Source organism: Bos indicus, chromosome 29, assembly GCF_029378745.1.
Source record: "Bos indicus isolate NIAB-ARS_2022 breed Sahiwal x Tharparkar chromosome 29, NIAB-ARS_B.indTharparkar_mat_pri_1.0, whole genome shotgun sequence".
NCBI classification, from domain to species: Eukaryota; Metazoa; Chordata; class Mammalia; order Artiodactyla; family Bovidae; genus Bos; species Bos indicus.
The window spans coordinates 44,542,921-44,563,710 of NC_091788.1; the positions used below are offsets into that span (position 1 = coordinate 44,542,921).

Sequence of the window (20,790 nt, forward strand, 5' to 3'; positions counted from 1 at the left end):
AGCCTGGTAAGGACTAGGGTGACTTTTTTAAAAATGTTTACTTATTTTTAGTTGTGTTGGCTGGATCTTAGATGTGCCACGTGGGTTCTCTAGTTGAGGTGCCCCATGGCACACTGGATCTTAAGTTTTCCAACCAAGGATTGAACCCATGTCCCCTGTATTGGAGGGTGGAGTCTTAACCACTGGACCACCAGGAAGTTCCTGGGGCACAAGTCTTTTAACTCTCTCTGCCCATGACTCAGGTAACTCTCTTCCCCTCTTGGTCTCTATTTTCTTGACCATAAATTGAGCCAAAATCTTCTGATAGGTTGTGAGAATTAAATAGTCCATATGGAAGTGCTTTGCAAACAGACTGGTGGCCTCTGATGGTCTGGGTGGTAGGAGGTGAGTATAAATGGGAAGACTTAGAAGGCTTTTTAAGGTTGAGTACTGCACAAGGATACTTCAGCCAAGCAGGTCGAAACCCAGTTCAACCTCTACTCACTGGACCATGTGCCCTGGTGGAGAAGCAGGGCAGAACCAAGGAGGTACCCTTCTCTAACGGGCACGAACACACCCTGTGGGCTAGTAGTAGTCCCTCAGACTTTACTGGGCCAAGTCCTTGAATTTATGGGAAATCACTGAACAACTGATTCTGATTCTTGGATGGAGGTGAGATAGGACTGACTTTGAAGAGGCTCTCAGAGACATTCCCAGCTTGGCCACTGAAAGCAATCAGGACAGAGGGGGCAGTCTCTCCTGGCCCTGCCTCTCTACACCAACCAATGCAGGTAACCACCAACACAGTATTGTAAAAAACACTCAAGACACAGACCCAGGCTGGGTTTATTGAAATGCCAGGAGTACGCATGTGACAAGGGAGCCAAAGAAAGGAAGAAGGTGGTGCGGGCTATGAGGTGGCAGGGACAGGCCCCATGTCCTTGGCCCTGGCATCCCCTCTCTGTGCTGGGGGCGGAGTGGGAACGATCACCCACTCTCCCTCAACAAAACGGCATGCTCAGGCCCGCAGGACCTCTGCCCCTGCACTGTGAAGGCCCCGAGGAGAGGGACTGGAAGCACTAGTTTTCTCTCTTGAGAAAGAGGAAGAGAAAAGGAGGATGCAGGAGGAGGGGGAGGTGCAGCCAGGGATGAGGGTGGCCAAGGAAGGTTCTCCTGCTGGCGTCTGCACCCTGCCTGTGGCTCTGGATGACGGAGGGGAGGCAGCAGCGAAGAGAGGCTGAGGGTCCGGCCCTCAGGGAGCCACTGCCTCCAGCCAGCAGGGACTGGAGTCAGCCCGAACACAGGACAGAAGTTCAAAGGGATCGAAGATGCAGGCAGTTCCCGAGTGACCCAGTCCTCAGAGCTGGAGGGGCTCGGCCTCCATGGGACAAGGAGGGGGAAGACAGGCGGAGGCTCCAGCCCCAGCAGCGGGGCAACGGCCGTCTGCCTCATGTGGCACTATTAGGTCAGTTCCACATTGTTGGCACGGTCCAGCACACGGGAGCCACGGGCACTGCCCCCCAGCTGGAAACGGCTCTCATAGAGAGTGGGGCAGAGGTGCCAGCGGTTGGCCCGGTAGATGCCCAGGTAGGTGTAGACGTCAGGCTTGTAGGTAAGCAGACACTTCACGCCTGCCGCACGGATGGCTGCATCTGCCTCCAGAACACCCAAGCGGTCCGTGAAGTCGTCTGTATAAACGCAGATGACCTGCCGCCCCCCCTCCTTGGCCCGTGGGCTCACCTTGGCCACCTGCAGCCGGCCCTCGACCACGGCCCGAGCAATGCCAGCCCAGGCGTGGTCCAGCTTGAAGCCAGGTGCCAGGTGTATCAGCCATTTGCCAGAGAGCACTTGGTGGGTGATGGCCAGCTGGCGCAGGGTACCAGGCGTTACGGGCCGCCCGCTGGTCTGCAGAGCTTCCCAGGCAGCCTGCAGGCCCTGCACATCACCCGAGTTGGGGATGTAGCCCTGCCCGTATGCTGCAATCCAGCCCACGGGCTCAGAGTTGGGCGAGCCAGGGTCCCCATAGCGGGTAACTTGGGACGGCGGGTACTTGGCCAACCAGGCATCCAGCTCTGTGGCAGGTGTCATGCGGGCATCAAACACCAGCCAGGGGTCCATGTCAGCTGCCATGGCCTCTGCAGCCAGGTGCTCAGCAGTGAAGCCATCTTCACGACCACCTGGAGAGTCCTCTTCCTCCAGCTCCTCACCTGGTTCCATCCTGCGGGAGGGAACCGAATCAGGGCAGGGCCGGGACAGACTCAACTTGCTGAGTCCTAGGGGGTGCCAGGCACTGAACTGAACTGAACTGAACTGAACGGTGTGGGCCTTGGCCTCGGCTGCCGCATCCCCACGATACAAGCAGTTGTGCAGAATTAACCGCCTGAGGTGGAACAAAAGCTGTATAAATGTAGTTAGTGTTATTACTGCTCTCCCTGACCTACAAACGAGGAAACCGAAGCTCAGAGAGAAGGGGCTCACTGCAGGTCACACCTTCAGTGAGTGACAGGACCGAAATGGGAATTCAAATGTGGGAACCGCCAGCCCAGCTACGCCTCCTGGTCCTGCCAAAGCCTGGCCGCTCTCCCGGGCGCTGGGATTTAATGGAGGAAGGCAAAGCACACGTCCTCGCAGCACCGAGGCAGGGCCCATGGGGCCAGGCCTCCCGGCAAGCGTTATCCAGCCTACTTAAAGACGAGGGCACTGAGGCGAGAAAGGGCAGTGTCCGATCCGAGACCAACGGGGCGGTGCCTGGACTCGAACCCAGGCTGGATAGAGGCTGCAGGAGAGCCTGCCTCCCGCCCCGCCGCGCCCGCCGCCATTAGTGCCCACGGCCCGAGCTGCGCCCCCGCCCTGCCCCCTCCCGCCAACCCCAGCGTCACCTCCGGCCTTCGCTGCGCTCGGCGCCGGCCCAGCCCCGGGCCCGGCTCCGTTCCTGCCGGGGCTCTGCGCCGCCGCCACCGCCGCGCCCCGCCCCCGCCACGGCTGCCGCCGCCGCCGCCATCTTAGTATCCCGGCGCCTCAACAAGAACTTTATAGACAAACGCAGCACAGGGCGGGGCCGGGAGGGGCGGGGCCGTCGGGGGCGGGGCCATCGGGGAAGGCGAGGAGGGGCGGGCCTTCGGGGGGCGGAGCTAACGTTCGCTCTTCAGGTCTTGGGGGCGGGCGGGAGTGGCGGTTCCGTCCCGGACGGACGCGCCAAGCCCGGGAGGCTCTAAGTGGGAGGGCACTCAGGCCCTGCCGGCGGCGTCCTGTCCGGCGGCGCTAGGACCCTGTAGGGAGCGTAGGGGGCGGAGCCGGCGGCACCAGGACCCGGGGGAACCGCGGCGGACGGGCTACGAGCAGGCCCGGGTGCCGGGGGGCTGCGGGCGGCGGCGCTGGGCCCGGCGCGGCGGGAGAGGCCCCGAGATGCCGAGCAAGAAGAAGAAGTACAACGCGCGGTTCCCGCCGGTGAGCACGTGAGCGGGCCCCGGAGGAAAGGGCCGGGCTCTCGGGAGGCTCCGGCCCAGGCCGGGCTAGGGAGGCGGGCGCATCGCCGTGTTCGGGGCCCCGTACGCCCCGCCCCCTTCCGTGCCCTTCCAGCGTGGGTGCCCCCCGCCCCCTTTCTCTCGGGATGCTCCCTCTCTTTGCCCGGCTTAAGCACCTTTTCTGGGACGGAGGCGAAGGGGTCCGAGCTGTCTGTCCCCTCCCCAGGCACGAATCAAGAAGATCATGCAGACGGATGAAGAGATTGGGAAGGTGGCGGCGGCCGTGCCTGTCATCATCTGTATCCTGTCGGGAGCTGTCGGGATGGGGGAGTGGGGGAGCCCGGAAGCCCCGGGGTCGCTTTTTGTGGATTGGGCCACCACCCCGCGTTCTCCTTGACCCTCCTCAGCTCGGGCGCTCGAGCTTTTCTTGGAGTCCCTGTTGAAGAAAGCCTGCCAAGTGACCCAGTCCCGAAACGCCAAGACCATGACTACATCCCACCTGTGAGTGGCTCCGATCCTAGAGGGCCCGGTTTGGGGTCTTCCTCCAGGAGTTCACACACCTGGAGGAGGCTGTGCCCTGATAAGGAAGTGGTAGGCTTCTGTGAGGTCTGTGGATTTGAGGAGGAGGGCTAGGATGTTCTGGCCAAGGAGGAGGGTTGGGGTGGAAATTTTCCAGGTTCCATTCCCCTGACATCCACAGAGTCCCTACTGTCCCTTGCTGAGGGCTCAGATGTCTGGGCCCCATCCGAGTGCCACCCCCTTCCCACTTCTTCCAGGAAGCAGTGCATTGAGCTGGAGCAGCAGTTTGACTTCTTGAAGGACCTGGTGGCATCTGTGCCTGACATGCAGGGGGATGGAGAAGACAACCACATGGATGGGGACAAGGGTCCCCGCAGGTAGGGAGCCAGGGTCCAGTGTCCAGGTGGGGAAGGCCAAGGCCCCTGGGCTTGGGGATGGCTGGGGAGTGGTGAAGGAGTGGGGAGACCTGAGGGCAGATGTACTGTACCTTCCCGAAGGGGCCGGAAGTCAGGCAGCAGTGGCCGGAAGAACGGTGGGATGGGAAGCAAAGGCAAGGACAAGAAGCTGTCAGGGACGGACTCAGAGCAGGAGGTGAGTGAGGCCCTAGGCTTCTGCCCCACAGGGTGGACAGGGCAGCCCTATACCAGGCCAGGATGAGCTGGCTGGGGGCCTGGTCCCTCACCTGTGACCTTTGTATTGGTTTCTTTGTAAATTGGGGTTACTGAGGTCAGCCTCCTGTCCCTGCTTTCCAGTGATGGGGCCATGCCCTTCTAGTCTCTAATTCCTGCTTTGTTCTCAGGATGAATCTGAGGATACAGACAGTGACGGAGAAGAGGAGACACCACAGGTCCCACCCCAGGCCAGCCACCCCCCTGCCCACTTTCAGAGGTAAGCAGCTCAGTGGCACCGAGGGGGCCCACTGACCCCAAGACTGACCCTGGCCTCTCTCCTGGCCTCCCTGGCCACTTGGTTCTGTTGGTCTTGGCACATTTGGGGGATGGAAGAGGAAGAACTAAGAAAGACTTCAAGGCTGGGGACTGTGCTCTCAGAAGGTCCCCTTCTGTTAGGTGGGGCTGTGTGACCTGCCCTGGGTCCTTCCCTTCTCTGGGCTTGCTCCCTGTTGGTACAGTGGGTAGTGGGCTCTGGGGATGCCCTGGTGGGGCTGAGTGGCCCGGGATGGGCACCAGAGAGTGGCCTGATCTTTCTTTACTGCTCTCTCCCCTGCAGCCCCCCGACACCCTTCATGCCCTTCACCTCGACCCTGCCTGTGCCCCCAGCACCCCCGGGCGCCTCAGCACCTGACGCAGAGGAAGAAGAGGATTATGACTCCTAGCGCCCTCTGCCCCCCAGGCCACACCCCCTTTGGTTTGTTTTAGTTGCTCTGGGGGGAAGAGAGACCATAGAGCTGTTCTTAAATTTATTAATAAAATAATAATAAAAGGGAACACTCACGTCTGTCCCGGTTTTTGTCCAGAGTTTGTGGCCTCCTTCTCTCCTTCTACCTCCTTCCTGATGCTGAGCTGGGACCCAGAGCCCCGGAGGGCTGGGCAGCAGTTGACTGAAGAGGGAGGGCTGGAGGCCACAGTTCTGCCAGCGCAGGGCCAGGGGTGCCAGTGGAAGGAAGGCCGGTCGGAATGGCAGAGGGTCTGAGCCAGCTGGTGCTGGTCATGCTGGGGGACAACCTGTCTCATGGTGCTGTGTGTCCCTGGGTAGGTTCCTCTCCTCTGAATGGCTTCTTCTTGGCTCTCTTATGTAGACCATTGTGTTTACTCTGGGTTGGTACAAAGGGGCAGGTAACAGAAATGAGTCTGGAAAACTAGAGCTTGGGCCACTTGCCTTAAAGGACACGAGGAGGGGCGGTGGGGGCAGAGGAAGGTGGTGTGGTAGGGGGCCATGAAGGCTGGCTGGGGAGCAGGCAGTGACTCTGAGCAGACCCCGGAGCTACGCGCACGAGGCAGATGTGTCTTCCGGGAGAAGCGGCTTGGTGAGGCCCGCAGGAGGCTTGGAGTGCTGCAGGCAGCCTGGAGGCCTGGGTTGGCAGTAGACTCGAGCGCTGATGACTAGGAGGGAGGGGATATTCAAGGACTTTTGGGTTTCTTCGGGTGGGGACATGGGGACATAGAAGAGGGATCTCAAGTAAGAGCAATAGGGATCTTAGTAAGATCTCAAGTTTGGCTGTGATGAGTTTGGGGTGCCTGTGAGGCCACTGAGGAGAGGCATGGGGTGGGCACTTGGACGTAGTGGGCTAAAGACAGGTGTGTGAGCCTTGAGAGTCAGGGAGAGGGGAGGGCTGGAGTGGCCCACCAAAGGAGACTGAAGAGCAGCCAGCCCGAGGGCCCCTGGGAGCTTCTGTGGGGCCCACCCAGGGGCGTCTGGGAGGAGAGGTCAGCTGTCAAACGCCTTGGTGGTGGAGACAGGGAGAGCTGGAGGTGAGAAACTCAGAGGTGAATGGGAGCAGCACTCAGAACCATGCGGTGGAGGTGGGAGAGGACAGAGGCGCAGAATGACAGGGGAACAGCTTTGGTTTTGTTTTTTAAAATTTAATTTATTTGGGGCTGTTTTGGGTCTTCACTGCTGCTTGGGCTTTTCTCTAGTTGCAGCGCCCAGGCTTCTCACTGCAGTGACTTCTATTGTTGCAGATCGTGGGCTCTAGGACACACGGGCTTCTGTAGTTGTGGCTCCTGGGCTCTCGAGCTTAGGCTCAGTAGTTGTGGCACGCGGGTTTAGCTGCGCCATGGCATGTGGCATCTTTCCAGACCAGGGATGGAACCCATGTCTCCTGGATTGGCAGGCGAATTCTTTACCACTGAGCCACCAGGGAAGCCTTGGTTTTTGTTTTGTTTTGTTTTGTTTTTTAAGATGGCAGAAGTGCAGGCTGAAGTGGCTGAAGGGATGGGAGAAGACGACTAATGGAGTGAGGTGGGGTTGCCTGAGGGCAGCCCCAGTCCAAGAGGGGAAAAGGTGAGTAGGTTTTGGTGGGATATTGAGATATTCAATTTTTATCTGGCGGCGTGTGACTTCTTTATGAAGTCAGAGGCAGGGGGACAACTTGGATGGGCCCAGAGCAGCTGGAGCCTGGGGACACGTCCTGTCTGCTGCTCATCTGTTCCTGCTCCAGGTGTAAGAAAAGAAAGCCGATTTCTTTAGGGGGGGCTTCCCTTGTGGCTCAGCTGGTAAAGAATCTGCCTGCAACGCGAGAGACCTGGGTTTGATCCCTGGGTTGGGAAGATCCCCTGGAGAAGGGAAAGGCTATCCACTCCAGTATTCTGGCCTGGAGAATTCCACGGACTGTATAGTCTATGGGGTTGCAAAGAACTGGACACGACTGAGCAACTCTAACTTTCTTTAGGGGAAGCATTTCTACTCAGCCTGTGGTGTGTGCAGCTGACCTCATTTTGGGAGATGGGATTGAGGCATGGGAACTGCCAGCCTGGTCAACCAAACAGGCCCACGGGCAGGGTCAAGACTCAGGTGGGCAAAACACCTGAGCCCTGGGACTTCGGGTGGGACTCATGGGAAAGGGTTTTGACAAGACCACTGGCTTCCCCACGGCGCTGGGGTGGCAGCTGGAAGCCCTCTCAGGAGTCAAGGTGAGGATGGCAGTGGCCACACTGGGGGAGCAGGGCTGGCGGAGTGGAGGCTGGTGGCGGCCGGAGGCCACTTCCCACCCCAGGGGGTGATCCCGACTGAGCACAAAGCCAGCATAGCAGCACCAGGAGGCTCAGAGGTAGAGACTCCAGACGACCTCTGAGCACCTTGACCCTGACGCCTGTACACCCTGGACTTCTTAGTCACGTGAGCCAATAAAAATAATTTTTCCCCTTGAAGCCAGTTAGGTTTCTGACACTTGTAACTCAGAGAGCTCTGGCTGGCAAGAAGCCTGAAAGGGAGGTGGTTCCCATCAGCCTCAGAGAGGGAGCAAATGGTTTTCTCCAGCAGCAGGTTGGACCCAGTCCCAGAGAGGGTGGGCAGCTGGGATCCATGGAGTTGAAGGCCTGGCAAGCTGTTTGAGGAGTGGAGGCAGGAGAGGAATAAACCCTGGAAGCCCGTTGCTGGGATCTGTTCACAAGATGAGATTCTGTACCGAGGGGATTGGTGATGGTTGGGGGATGGCAAGGAGGCCAGGGTGCAGGGGGCAGCCTCCATTCCCCCGGGGGGTGCAGGTGGGAATGAGGCCCCCAGGAGCCGTTGGCCTGGGCTTCTGTGTTTTCAGGCTCAGACTTGGCAGAATGCTGTAAGTCCCAGATTCAGATCCTAGCTTCTTAACTTATGAACCTTGAACAAGTTCTCAACTTCTCTGTCTCAGTTCTCTCATTTGTATAACAGGGCCTAGTTATTACCTATGTTAGTTATATATACTGAACTATATATTCTAGAAGAGGAACTAAAGAGCCTCTTGATGCGGGTGAAGAAAGAGAGTGAAAAGCCAGCTTAAAACTCAACATTAAAAAACTAAGATCATGGCATCTGGTCCCATCACTTCATGGCAAATAGGAGAGAAGGTGGAAACTGACAGATTTCACCTTCTTGGGCTCTAAAATCACTGTGGATGGTGACTGTAGCCATGAAATTAGGACACGATTGCTTCTTGGCAGGAAAGCTATGACAAACCCAGACAATGTGTTAAAAAGCTGAGACATCACTTTACTGACAAAGGTCCATATAGTCAAGGCTATAATCTTTCTAGTAGTCATGTATGAATGTGAGAGCTGAACAATAAAGAAGGCAGAGCACCAAAGAATTGATGCTTTTGAACTGTGGTGCTGTAGAAGATTTTTAAGAGTCCACTGGAAAGCATGGAGATCAAACCAGTCAATCTTAAAGGAAATCAACCCTGAATAGTCTTTGGAAGGACTGATGCTGAAGCTGAAGCTCCCAGTGCTTTGGCCACCTGATAGGAAGAATCAACTCATTGGAAAAGACCCTGGAGCAGGGAAAGATTGAAGGCAGAAGGAGAAGAGGTCGACAGGATGAGATAGTTGAATTGGCATCACAGATTCAATGGATGTGAACTTGGGCAAACTCTAGGAGATGGGGATGGACAGGGAAGCCTGGCGTACTGCAGTCCACGGGGTCACGAAGAGTCGGACATGACTTGGCAAATGAACAACAACAAAAATATGTGCTAGTTGTACCTATTAATTAGGGTGAAGGATTCTCCAGGCAAGAATACTGGAGTAGGTTGTCATTTCCTTCTCCAGGGGATCTTCCTGACCCAGGAACCGAACCTGAGTCTCTTGCATTGCAAGCAGACTCTACTGACTGAGCTGCAAGGGAAGCCCCAGGGTGAAGGACTAATGTAAGAAACTCAAACTGTATAGGTTCAAATATAATGGAAGTTTATTTCTTGTGCACATAAGGTTCATAATGAGATCTATCTGATCAGTGGGCTGTGCTTCTTTAAGAGGGGATTCTGGGCTCAAACTCCTTCCATATTGTGGCCCTACCATCCTCAGTTCATGGCTTTCAAAATCGCTGTAGAGGGACTTCCCTAGCTGTTCAGTGGTTGACTCTGCACTTCCATCGCAGGGGGCGTGGGTTTGATTGCTGGTAGGAGAACTAAGGTCTGGCGTGTCGTATGGCGTGGCCAAATGAGTAAATAAGTAAACAAAAATACAAGGTCACTGTGGAAGGAGAAATCTCGGAGGCCAGGGAAGTCTTCCTTGGCCAGGACAGGCAGTGGCCCCGTTGCCTCCGTTTGTCTCTCCACTTGACCTGTCACAGGGTCCCGCCCGAGGGATGCTGGGAAAGGTGGTTGAGCCAACCTAGGTGACGAGCCAGTTTCAGCCAAAGGAGCTCACACGCCTTTGAAAAGGGTCTGACCCAGCTTTCAACAAGTGTTAGGAGTGCACCCTTCTCAGTCAGAGGGCAGGGGCCCAGGGAGACAGTGTTCCTGGCTGGGCCTGGCCTCTAGGTATCTCCTGGGAGTGGGGGAAAAATGGCTCTGCCCTGCTCTGTGTATCAGTGGGCATGGGGAGGGCACCTGTCAGCACCCCATCTGCGGAGCTCTTTTTGGGATCCAGATGATTTTCATTCTTCATCCACTGGAGAGCCTTGAGCCTGAATGCCTTAGCCCAGCGTTGACTGTGCCCCAGGTATAAGCGTGACCAGAGTGTGAACAGAGGAGCAGCTTCTGGGGCCAGCGTGGCAGCCAGGACTGTGATTCTCAGATGAGGAGTGTGGGTCCACCTCTTCTTGCCACTCCCCCGCTCCACAGCCCATTTGGGGATCCATTCAGCAAACATTTATTGAGCACCTAGCATCATTACTCAGCAGGGAAATGAGGTTCCACAGTCATCCATCAGAAGCCTGAAATTAAAAAGGCTTATATCAGGAATTCCCTGGTGGTCCAGTGGTTATGGTTCCATACTCACTGCCGAGGCACATGTGTGCTCAGTCCTGTCTGACTGTTTGCAGCCCCATGAACTGTAGGCCATCAGGCTCCTCTGTCCATGAGATTTTCCAGGCAAGAATACTGGACTAGGTTGCCATTTCCTACTCCAGGGGATCTTCTTGAACCAAGGATCAAACCCATGTCTCCTGCATTGGCAGGCGGATTCTTTACCACTGAGCCACTTTCTTAGTCATTCAGTCATGTCCAACTCTTTGCAATCCCATGGACTGTAGTCCGCCAGGCTCCTCTGTCCATGGGGATTCTCCAGGCAAGAATACTGGAGTGGATTGCTATGCCCTTCTCCAGGGGATCCTCCCAACCCAGGGATTGAACCCAGGTCTCCTGCTTTGCAGGCAGATTCTTTTACCATCTGAGCCACCAGGGAAGCCAATGAATACTGGGAGTGGGTAGCCAATCCCTTCTGCAGGGAATCTTCCCGACCCAGGAATTGAATTGAGCTACCTGGGAAGCGGGTATGTTGAGGGCCCGGGTTAAATCCTGGGTTGAGGAACTAAGATCCCACAAGCTGTGCCACGTGGCCAAAAATAATAATAGTAAATGAATAGCTCCTTTATTAAATAAATAAAGTCTGATATCACCAATGCTAGGGTTGGAAGTGGTGACACCAGAGCTCACACTACTGAGGGGAAAGGCACTCGGTGAAACCACCTTAGAAAACGGTTTGGCAGATCCTAATGGAGTCCGTGAACATGCACTTCTGCATGACCTGGCAATGCTACCCCTGGGCACACGTCCACTAACAGACACACACAAGAATGTCTGTATCCCCAGCTGGAAACAGCTTGAACAAGAGCACAAGTGAAGAAATGATAGAATATTGGATAACAGAGCAGCAACACGAAAGAGCAAACCACCGTGCCACACAACATCAGAGTCAATCTTGTAGATGTTATGTTGGCAAAAGAAACCAACCAACAAAAAGCAACCAAACAAATTACAACAGTTCATTTAAATAAAGTTCAGGGACAGGTGAAACTAACTGATGGTGATGGAAGTCAGTATTAGTACCTTGGTATGGGGACTGATGGGGGGCACACGGGAACCTTCTGGAAATTTTCTATAGCTTGAACTGGTGGTGGTTATTTATAACAATGGATCAAGCTGCCCACTTAAAATACACGCACCTTTATGATACCTGCTGAAAACTTTTACTTTATGTACATATCTAGTGGGGGTTTCCCCGGTGGCTCAGACAGTAAAGAATCTGCCTGCAATGTGGGAGATCCGGGTTCGATCCCTGGGTCAGGAAGATCCCCTGGAGAAGGGAATGGCAACCCACTCTAGTATTCTTGCCTGGAGAATCCCACAGACAGAGGAGCCTGGTGGGCACAGTCCACGGGATCGCGAAGAGTCGGACATGACTGAGCGGCTAACACACACGCACCTGTCTATTGAGAACATATTGCATGCCAGCTGCTCTTCTAGGTAGGGGTGATTATATGAACAAAGTGTTTCCTGGAGTTTTTTTCTGATGGGAGGAGACAGACAATAAAGAAGATAAAGAGTATGTCAAATGGTGAGACATGTGCTGGGAAAGGAAAGTGTAATAAAGAAGTGGGGAGTCCCGTGCAGGATGCTGGTCCAGTCATTCTATGCAGTGCTCAGGGGAGACTGATAACGTGAGATTTCAGTAAAAAACCCTACTAAGCGAGGAGTGCACAGGCCACAAGCTACCTGTGGGGAGAGGGCAGCGGGAACTGTGAGGGCAAAGGCAGGGACTGAGACTTGATTCTACCAGGTTCCCTGTGGTCTCCCCACCGCTGGTTCTCATTTCCTCCTCCACCACCCAAGGACCCAATTCAGGAGCCACCAGCCCCAAACTCGGCTCACCTCAGCTGAGGGGGTGTCCGGGCGCTGGCTGCCCCTCAGAGTCCCAGAAGCTTCATGGAGGGAGAGAAGGCAGCGGTGTGGGCTCCTCCCCGACACCTGCCCTGGTCGCTTCCAGACGTGCAGGCCCAGGGGCTGAGGAGGAAGGGAGGGGCCGGAGAGATTTGGGGTGGGAGTGACCTCACTTGCTGCCCCCGCCCTGGAGGAAGGACCTGCCGAGCTGCATGACATGGGTGACTTCGCCACTTCACCTCTCCAGCCTTCCACATCCATCATATGGGGCGATTTTTTAAAAGTTCTTGCTTTTTCTCTTTCTTGAGCAGCTTGCTTTCTTCATGGCCGCCCTGGGTCTTCGATGCTGCCGGGCTTTCTCTTGGAGCAGTGAGGGCTGCTCTCCAGTTGTGGTGTATGGGCTTCTCCTTGTGGTGGGTTCTCCTGTTGGAGCACGGACTCCAGAGGACAGGCTCAGTAGTTGTGGCACATGGGCTTCGCTGCCCAGTGGCATGTGGAATCTTCCTGGACCAGGGACTGAACCCCTGTCCCCTGCATCAGCAGGCACACTCTTAACCACTGGACCACCAGAGAAGTCCCCACCCAGAGCTATTGATACCGCCCCTCATGGTTGCCAGGAGACCAAACGCGAGGCAGTATCTCATCATCCTGCTCTTGTTTATCTGAGTCCACTCTCTCAGAAAGGTGTCCTCATCACCACCCATTTCACAGAGGAGAAGATTGAGGCTCAGCAAGTGAGTTGAGTGGCCTGAGTTTGTTCATTGGCACAGAGATTGTACACAGGCTTGTGCAGGGGTCCAGAGTGTGGGGAGGTGGTGTTCACGAGGTTCCCCCCCCATTCTTTCTCTGGTGTGGTTAAGTTTGTCTCCAGGACATGGATGGGACCAGGTTCCCACTCTTCTGGGCTATGGGCACTGTGGCGGGGGCATGGCAGCTGTGACCCAGGCGCTCCACCAGGGGCCTGGTCCCTCCTCTCCTTGTGCAGAGTGTTTGGTGAGAGTGGCAGATGGCTCTGGACTCTCTCAGGGGGCTCCGTGTTGCTGGGGAGAGGGGCAGGACATGGGTGACACTCAACTCCCATAATTATAGTTGAGCTATCTTTGTTCTGAAATCATGTCCTTTCTATTTTGTGTGCACCTGTGTGTTCAAATGCTATTTTTAGAAATGGAACAAGGACTAACACTTGTGCGCCCACTCCAGTAATCGGAAAGCGACAAGGGAAAACAAGATCTCACACAAGACCCATCAGACTGGCAAGAACAGAAAGTCAAAAGGAAATTCCCTGGCAGTCCAGCGGTTAGGACTGCACACTCCCAACGCTGGGGCCAATCCCTGGTCGGAGAATGACGATACTGCAAGCCCTACCCCCTCCAAAAAGGCAAGCCAGGTAAAACAGATGGCTGGTGGGAGTGGGTACGTGGAAGTCTAGTGCTTCTGGTGAGAGCGTAAACTAGGGGCATGTTTGAAAAGGCAGCTTGGCAGCTAAGTGACCTCCAGCTGTTCCACTTCTGGGTAAGACCTCTCACAGGAAGAAAGACATGTCATAGGCGTGGTTAGAGGTGGCAGAGAGTTGGAGGCTCCAAGTTATTTGTCACTGGGGCGCGGCATGGCTGGTAGCTGCTGCTGCTAAGTCGCTTCAGTCGTGTCCGACTCTGTGAGACCCCATAGACGGCAGCCCACCAGGCTCCTCCGTCTCTGGGATTTTCCAGGCAAGAGTACCGGAGTGGGGTGCCATTGCCTTCTCCGATGGCTGGTAGCAGTGTGACCAAATCTTCACTGCATCAGAAAAACAGGAAAATGCAGAACAGATCTATAACGCAGCAGTGTTTATGGAAAGTCAAAACGCAGACAGCACAACAATGCTATATATTTCTGTCACTTACTCTGTGACCTTGAGCCAGTGACTTAAGCTCTCTGTGCTTCAGTTTCCTCATCTCTAAAGAGGGGACAATCCTAGCACCTCCTATGACACATAGAGTGCTTAGCACAGGATCTAGCACATAGTGATAGGGACAGAGTCAAGGGACAAAGTAGGTGTTTAAGTAGTTAATCCCACTAGGGTATTGTAAGTAGAAAAACTATGGGAGACCCCTGTAAGTTAATGATTACTCAAGAAAGCAGGTTTGTTTAACCACAAAACCAAGCAGGCTGAGAAGCACAAGACGTGCCCCCAAACAATAAAACAATGGTAGCATGAGACCCACATCCTGCCCAGTGAGCTCAGTAAGTTAATGATCCCTAGGGCATGCTCTCTGCACATATAAAAACAATAATTTTGTGGACTTAGCTTGACCATGTAGGGACAGGAAAACGTCCCTGCTCAACCTGGAGGAGGAAATGATAATGGAAGCATGATGTCTACTCAAGAAAGACAAAGAAATTCTTCTCCTCCTCCCCACTCTTCCTTTGGTTATAAAACCATAGCCCAGTAAGTTCTCAGGGCATGATATCCCCTCGCCTGTCCACTTGTAAGCTTCACAAGCATCCTATTCTAATAAATCACTTTTTAAAAATTTATTTATTTTTTATTGAAGGATAATTGCTTTACAGAATTTTGTTGTTTTCTGTCAAACCTCAACATGAATCAGCCGTAGGTATACATATATCCCCTCTCTTTTGAACTTCCCTCCCTTCTCCCACCCCATCCCACTGTTCTAGGTTGATACAGAGCCCCCATTTGAGTTTCCTTAGCCATACAGCAAATTCCTGTTGGCTATCTATTTTACATACGGTAATAAATCACTTTTTATCTATCACTTGCTCTCAATGAATTCTTCTCTGCATCGAGACATAAAAGACTATGGTACCAGAGCTCTTCAGAGCCCTAAAATCACAGCAACCTGTTTGTCAACTTCAAAAATAGTCACAACCTAAAAGTTGCGAGATATGTTTTACTTGGCGGGAATTTTTAGGACTTCAAACTGGGTAGACATCATCTCAAGTGACCCAAGAGAACTGCTCAGAGGAAGTGGGGGTGGGGTGAGGTCAGGGTACATAGACGTTTGCAGCCAACAAAGGGCAGGTAGTCTGAACATCAAAAGTATTTTTGTGAATTAAAGAAAACCAGATGTCTCAAGTTAAGGAATTTAGGGCTTTTCTACGTATGGGAAGATGCATTCCTTTCATACGCATCTCAGCTATCTGGGGCCACCATCCTGTGTTTTTCCTCAGTGCTCTCCTTAGGGAGCGGCTACAGCCTGGTGGCTGCTGGATCCCGGTATTGTTCTTCTTCCTGAGTGCCCTGGAGGGCTGGAATCCCTGAGGACTGCGACAGCCTTGTTTATTGATATGGCAGGAAATGCTCCACTTCTCAGGTTTCAATAGTAAGCACTCAGTAAATGGTGCCTGTAACTGACACGTATGGAAATAAATGCCTGGAAAGCAGATTGGAAGGACGTGAGCTAGACACACAAGAGTGCGGTGCTGTGGGGAGCAGGAATGGGACTGGGGATGGGTGAAAGGGAAAGTCTATTTTATTTTACTTATTTATTATTAATTTTGTGGTCATGCTGCGTGGCATGCAGGATCTTAGTTCCCCAACCAGGGATTGAACGTGCGCCCTCAGCATCGGGAGCAGAGTCTGAGCCACTGGACCACCAGGAAAGTCCCTGAAAGATCCATTTTAAAGGGAGGCTTTTTAGGACCATGGGGATACCTGGAATGCCCAAACCGAGGAGCTAGGGTGCTAGGTCCGTGCAACCCATGCTGAAAGCAAAACCAAGAAGTATTGTCAATTGTCATCTTCAGAAAGGGCCAAAGCAATTGATCCTCCTGGACACTGTCTATAAAGGCAGGCAAACAGTGCCCCTGTGGTGTTCTTGGGCTCATAGGTGTCTCCTTCCTTCACTCACTCAACAAATATTTCCTGAGCACCTACTCTGTGCCAGGTATTGCTCTGGGCTCTGGGGACAAGAGCACAAAAGAAAAAGGACAAATTGCTCTGGTGAACATTTGCTCAGAGAACCAGTGCCCAGGGGGTGGGGGTGGGGGTGCGGTGGGGTGGGGTGGGACGTGTTGTGAAGGAAAAGCAGGCGTGGAGAGGGGAGAGGGACGGGGCAGCAGTGTGCTGGCTATTCTGGGAACTTGGAGGAGGCCGGGGTGTGGAAGCAGCTGCAGGCAGGGGTGCGGTGAGGGGAGCCTGACCCTTTGAGTGAGGGGCAGGGGGTGGGGAGGGGCGAGTGCCGCCCTTGTTTCCAGCCACCAATTCTCTCCCACCCCCTGCCCTGTGCTGGGGTTGGTTTCACTTTCCTATTCCCCTAAATTCTCTGAGTTTTGTCTCTGCCTGTGGGTTCCCTGCCACCACCCACCACCTTTGTCTGGAGCCACAGCTGAAGTCAAGCAGGGAAGCTGATCAGTTTTGGGGTGGGGGCTCCATTCCTCCTCTAAAGGCCCCATTTCATTCCTGACCTGGTCCCATCTCCACTCGGGATCCACCTACCCATCATTCTCAAGGGACTGGAGTCCTCCCAGGAAGAGTCTTGGCTCTGGGCTGATACTCCTTGTATGTATTAAATAATTTGGTTATAGCACCACTGCTTACCAGCCTTGTGGCTTTAAGCGGGTAACCCAACCTCTCTGTGCCTCAGTTTCCTTATTAAATGAGCATCGTATTAGGGTTGTTTACGGAGATATTTGGGCTTCCCCGGTGGCTCAGTGGTAAAGAATCCACGTGCAATGCAGTAGACACAAGAAATGCAGGTTTGATTCCTGAGTTGGGAGGACAGCAAGGCAACCCACTCCAGAATCCCATGGAAGAAGGAGCCTGGCGGGCTACAGTCCATAGGGTTGCCAAGAGTTGGACGTGACTGAAGCCACTGAGCACACACGCATGCATGGAGATATTTACAGATATCTGCCAACCACCTACTTTGTGCCAGGCTGTTCTAGGCTCTGGCCTTAGGCTGTGACCAAACTCGGCTCCTGGGCCCCGTGTACAGGGGTCTCACCTTTGACCACATATTGGAATTACTGGGGATCTTGGAAGGTGACTGGTGCCCAGGGTCCATCTCCAGAGATTCTGATCTAACTAGATGAGGGCCCAAGCCTGGTATGTCGTAAAGACTCCCATGTTGTTGTTTAGTCGCTCAATCGTGTCCAACTCTTTTGCGACCCCATCGACTATAACCCACCAAGGCTCCTTGGTCCATGGGATTTTACAGGCAAGAATACTGGCCTGGATTGCCTTTTCCTTTTCCAGGGCTCTTCCTGACCCAAGGATCGAGCCTGTGTCTCCTGTACTGTGGTAGATTCTCTACCACTGAGCCACCTGGGAAGCCCATTGTATTTTAGATACTACTCTTTTATCAGATATATGATTTGTAAATATCTTCTCCCATTTTTGTGGACTGTCTTTTCACTTTTTTGATGGTGTCCTTTGACGCACAAGTTATTTAAAATTTTATTTCATTGAAGAATAGTTGATTTACAATGTGCTAATTTCTGCTATATAGGAAAGTGATTTGGTTGTGCATATATATATATAGATAGATAGATATTCTTTTTTATATTCTTTCCATTATAGTATAAACCAATAGAATGGGAAAGACTAGAGATCTTGTAAAAAAAAAAGTTAGCGATATCAAGGGAATATTTCTTGCAAAGATGGGCGTGATAAAGGACAGAAATAGTAAGGACCTAACAGAAGCAGAAGAGATTAAGAATAGGTGGCAAGGATACACAGAAGAACTATACAAAAAAGGCCTTAATAGCTTGGATAACCATGATGGTGTGATCACTCACCTAGAACCAGACATCCTGGAGTGTGAAGTCAAGTGGGTCTTAGAAAGAATTACTATGAGCAAAGCTAGTAGAGGTGATGGAATTCCAAGTAAGCTACTTCAAATCCTAAAAGATGATGCTGTGAAAGTGCTGAACTCGATATGCCAGCAAATATGGAAAACTCAGCAGTGGCCACAGGACTGGAAAAAGTTAATTTTCACTCCAATCCCAAAGAAAGGCAATGCCAAGGAATGTTCAAACTACCGTATAATTGCACTCATTTCATATGCTAGTAGACTATCCTCAAAATCCTTCAAGCTAGGCTTCAGCAGTATGTGAACCAAGAACTTGCAGATGTACGGCTAGATTTAGAAAAAGCAAAAGAATAGAGATCAAATTGCCAACATCTGTTGGATCCTAGAAAAAGCAAGGGAATTCCCAAAAAACATCTACTTCTGCTTCATTGACAATGCTAAAGCCTCTGGCATTGTGGATCACAACAAACTGTGGAAAATTCTTAAAGAGATGGGAATACCAGGCCACCTTACCTGTTTCCTGAGAAACCTGTATGCAGGATAAGAAGCAACAGTTAGAACCAGACATAGAACAGTGGACTGGTTCAAAACTGGGAAAAGAGTACGTTAAGGTTGTATATTATCACCCTGTTTATTTAACTTATATGCAGAGTACATCATGCAAAATGTCAGGCTGGATGACTCACAAGCTGGAATCAAGATTGCTGGGATATAGATAGGTTTGCACTAAGTTTTCTTTTTTTGGCTGTGCCATGCAGCATGCGGGATCTTAGTGAAATGGAAGTGTGGAATCTTAACCACTGGACCACCAGGGAAGTCCCTGCACTAAGTTTTCAAATCGGGAAATGTAAGTCTTCTAACTTTGTTCTTTTTCAAGATTGTTTGGCTATTCTGGGCCCCTTGACTTTGCATGTAAATTTTAGGATCAGCTTGTCAGTTCCTGTAAAAGGCAGCTGAGATTTCAATAGAGATTGAGTTAAGTTGGTGTGGAGAGTATTGCCATCTTCTGGGTTGTTTTAATTGACAGATATTTTCTCCTGGTTATTAATCAGAGTATTCTTCTTTGTATATCTGTTAAATTTTTATTGGATGCCAAACATTGCATTGCGAATTTTACATTATTGATCTGGATTTCACTGAATTTCTTTAAAGAGTGTTGGACTCTTCCTGGCGATTTGGTTGTTACTCCTGGGTTAGCCTGATCATTTTGAGATTTGTTACAAGCTCCTGAATGGTGAGTAGCCTTCATTAGGGGCTGATTTAGGCTCACTTCTAAGACATGGCTCTTCTGGGTTCTCTACTGAATTTTCTGTGTATTCAGTGAAATCTCTCTAACTAGAGAGAATCTTATAAAGATTTCTAGACCTGTGTGAGCTCTGGGAATTATTCCTGATTCCCTTTTCTGAGGGATTACAGTCCTGTGCTACCAATTTCCTAACATCTGAAAGCAGGGTTGTTTCTTATACTCATTGGAAAAGACCCTGATGCTGAGAAAGACTGAGGGCAGAGGAGAAGGCGGGCAACAGAGGATAAGATGGTTGGATGGTATCACTGACTCAATCGACATGAATTTGAGCAAATTCTGGGAGATGGTAAGGACAGGGAAGCCTGGCATTCTATAGTCCACGGGGTCATGAAGAGTCGGACATGACTGAGCAATTGAACAATCCAATTTCTTCGTTGTTTGCAGCCAAAGGATCCACCTGACTTGTTTGTGGCCAGAATCGGAAGTCCTCTCTCCTTTGAACTCCGCACGTCTTTTGCCCATCCCTCTTCCGAAGTTCCGGTGGTTTGGATTACAACCGTGTGTGCATGTTTCACCTCCCTCATGCTCTGTGACCGTCTCAAGGCAGGGAGGCTCATCTTATTCATATCTGCATCTGTAGGATGTCTGTTATAGAGACACGATAAGCACGTTTTTGTACTATGGTCTGCCCTGACCCTCTGCCTTCAAGTCACCTCACCTCACATCCCCAATCTTTAAAAAATTAATGCAATTAAAATTTTCCCTTTTTAAAATTTGAAGTATAGTTGACTTACAATATTATACTAGTTTCAAATGTACAACATAGTGGTTTGGTATTTTTATAGATACTTACCATATTAAGTTATTTATAATATTATTGACTATATTCCCTGTGCTATAGATTACATCCTTGTGACATTTATTTTGTTGACTTTCTTTCTTTCTTTTTTTTAACTGGCCATGCCTCAGTTTGTGAGATCTTAGTTCCTCACCCAGGGATCAAATCTGTGCCCCCTGCATTGGAAATGTGGAGTCTTAACCACTGGACAGCCAGGGAAGTCCCAAGGTTTTTATTAACTTTATATATATATGTGTGTGTGTACATATGTATATATATACATGTATAACTGGTTGTTTATATCTCTTGCAAGTGTGTGTGCTCAGTCGCTTCAGTTGTGTCCAGCTTTTTGTGACCCTATGGACTGTAGCCTGCCAGCCTTCTCTATCTATGGGATTCTCCAGGAAGAATACTGGAGTGGGTTGCTGTGCCCTCCTCCAGGGGGTCTTCCCGACCCAGGGACTGAGCCTGCATCTCTTGAGTATCCTGCACTGGCAGGGGGATTCTTTACCACTGCGCCGCCTGGGAAGCCCAGTTGACACTTCTTAATCCCCTTCTATCTGCCTATCCCCGCACCCCACTCTCTTCTGGCAACCACTAGTTTGCTCTCTTTATCTGTGAGTCTATTTCTGTTTCGTTGTATTAGTTTTGTTTTGTAGATTTCATGAAGTAAAATGTACGGTATCTGTCTTTCTTTGTCTGACTTATTTCACTAGCATAATACCTTTCTGTTCCAT

General features: G+C 51.9%; 2 protein-coding genes and 1 long non-coding RNA gene across 3 annotated transcripts; 2 read left to right on the forward strand and 1 right to left on the reverse strand.

The window, feature by feature from the left end:
- Positions 1–807: 807 nt before the first annotated feature.
- On the reverse strand, positions 808–2,989 carry C29H11orf68 (chromosome 29 C11orf68 homolog). Its single transcript, XM_019955134.2, has 2 exons — positions 2,859–2,989; positions 808–2,197 (listed from the first exon to the last, which is right to left on the reverse strand). The coding sequence occupies exons 1-2, from the start codon at positions 2,978–2,980 to the stop codon at positions 1,441–1,443; spliced, it is 879 nt and encodes a 292-aa protein (XP_019810693.2). The 5' UTR covers positions 2,981–2,989; the 3' UTR covers positions 808–1,440.
- A 180-nt stretch (positions 2,990–3,169) lies between these two features.
- Positions 3,170–5,407, forward strand: DRAP1 (DR1 associated protein 1). Its single transcript, XM_019955135.2, has 7 exons — positions 3,170–3,426; positions 3,670–3,742; positions 3,851–3,944; positions 4,220–4,339; positions 4,460–4,553; positions 4,762–4,850; positions 5,190–5,407. The coding sequence occupies exons 1-7, from the start codon at positions 3,385–3,387 to the stop codon at positions 5,293–5,295; spliced, it is 618 nt and encodes a 205-aa protein (XP_019810694.1). The 5' UTR covers positions 3,170–3,384; the 3' UTR covers positions 5,296–5,407.
- Positions 5,408–5,795: 388 nt separating this feature from the next.
- Positions 5,796–20,669, forward strand: LOC139180738 (uncharacterized). The gene is made up of 5 exons (XR_011564992.1): positions 5,796–6,923; positions 13,379–13,603; positions 18,728–18,816; positions 19,122–19,203; positions 19,660–20,669. It is a non-coding gene; the product is annotated as an uncharacterized lncRNA (long non-coding RNA).
- Positions 20,670–20,790: the final 121 nt, after the last annotated feature.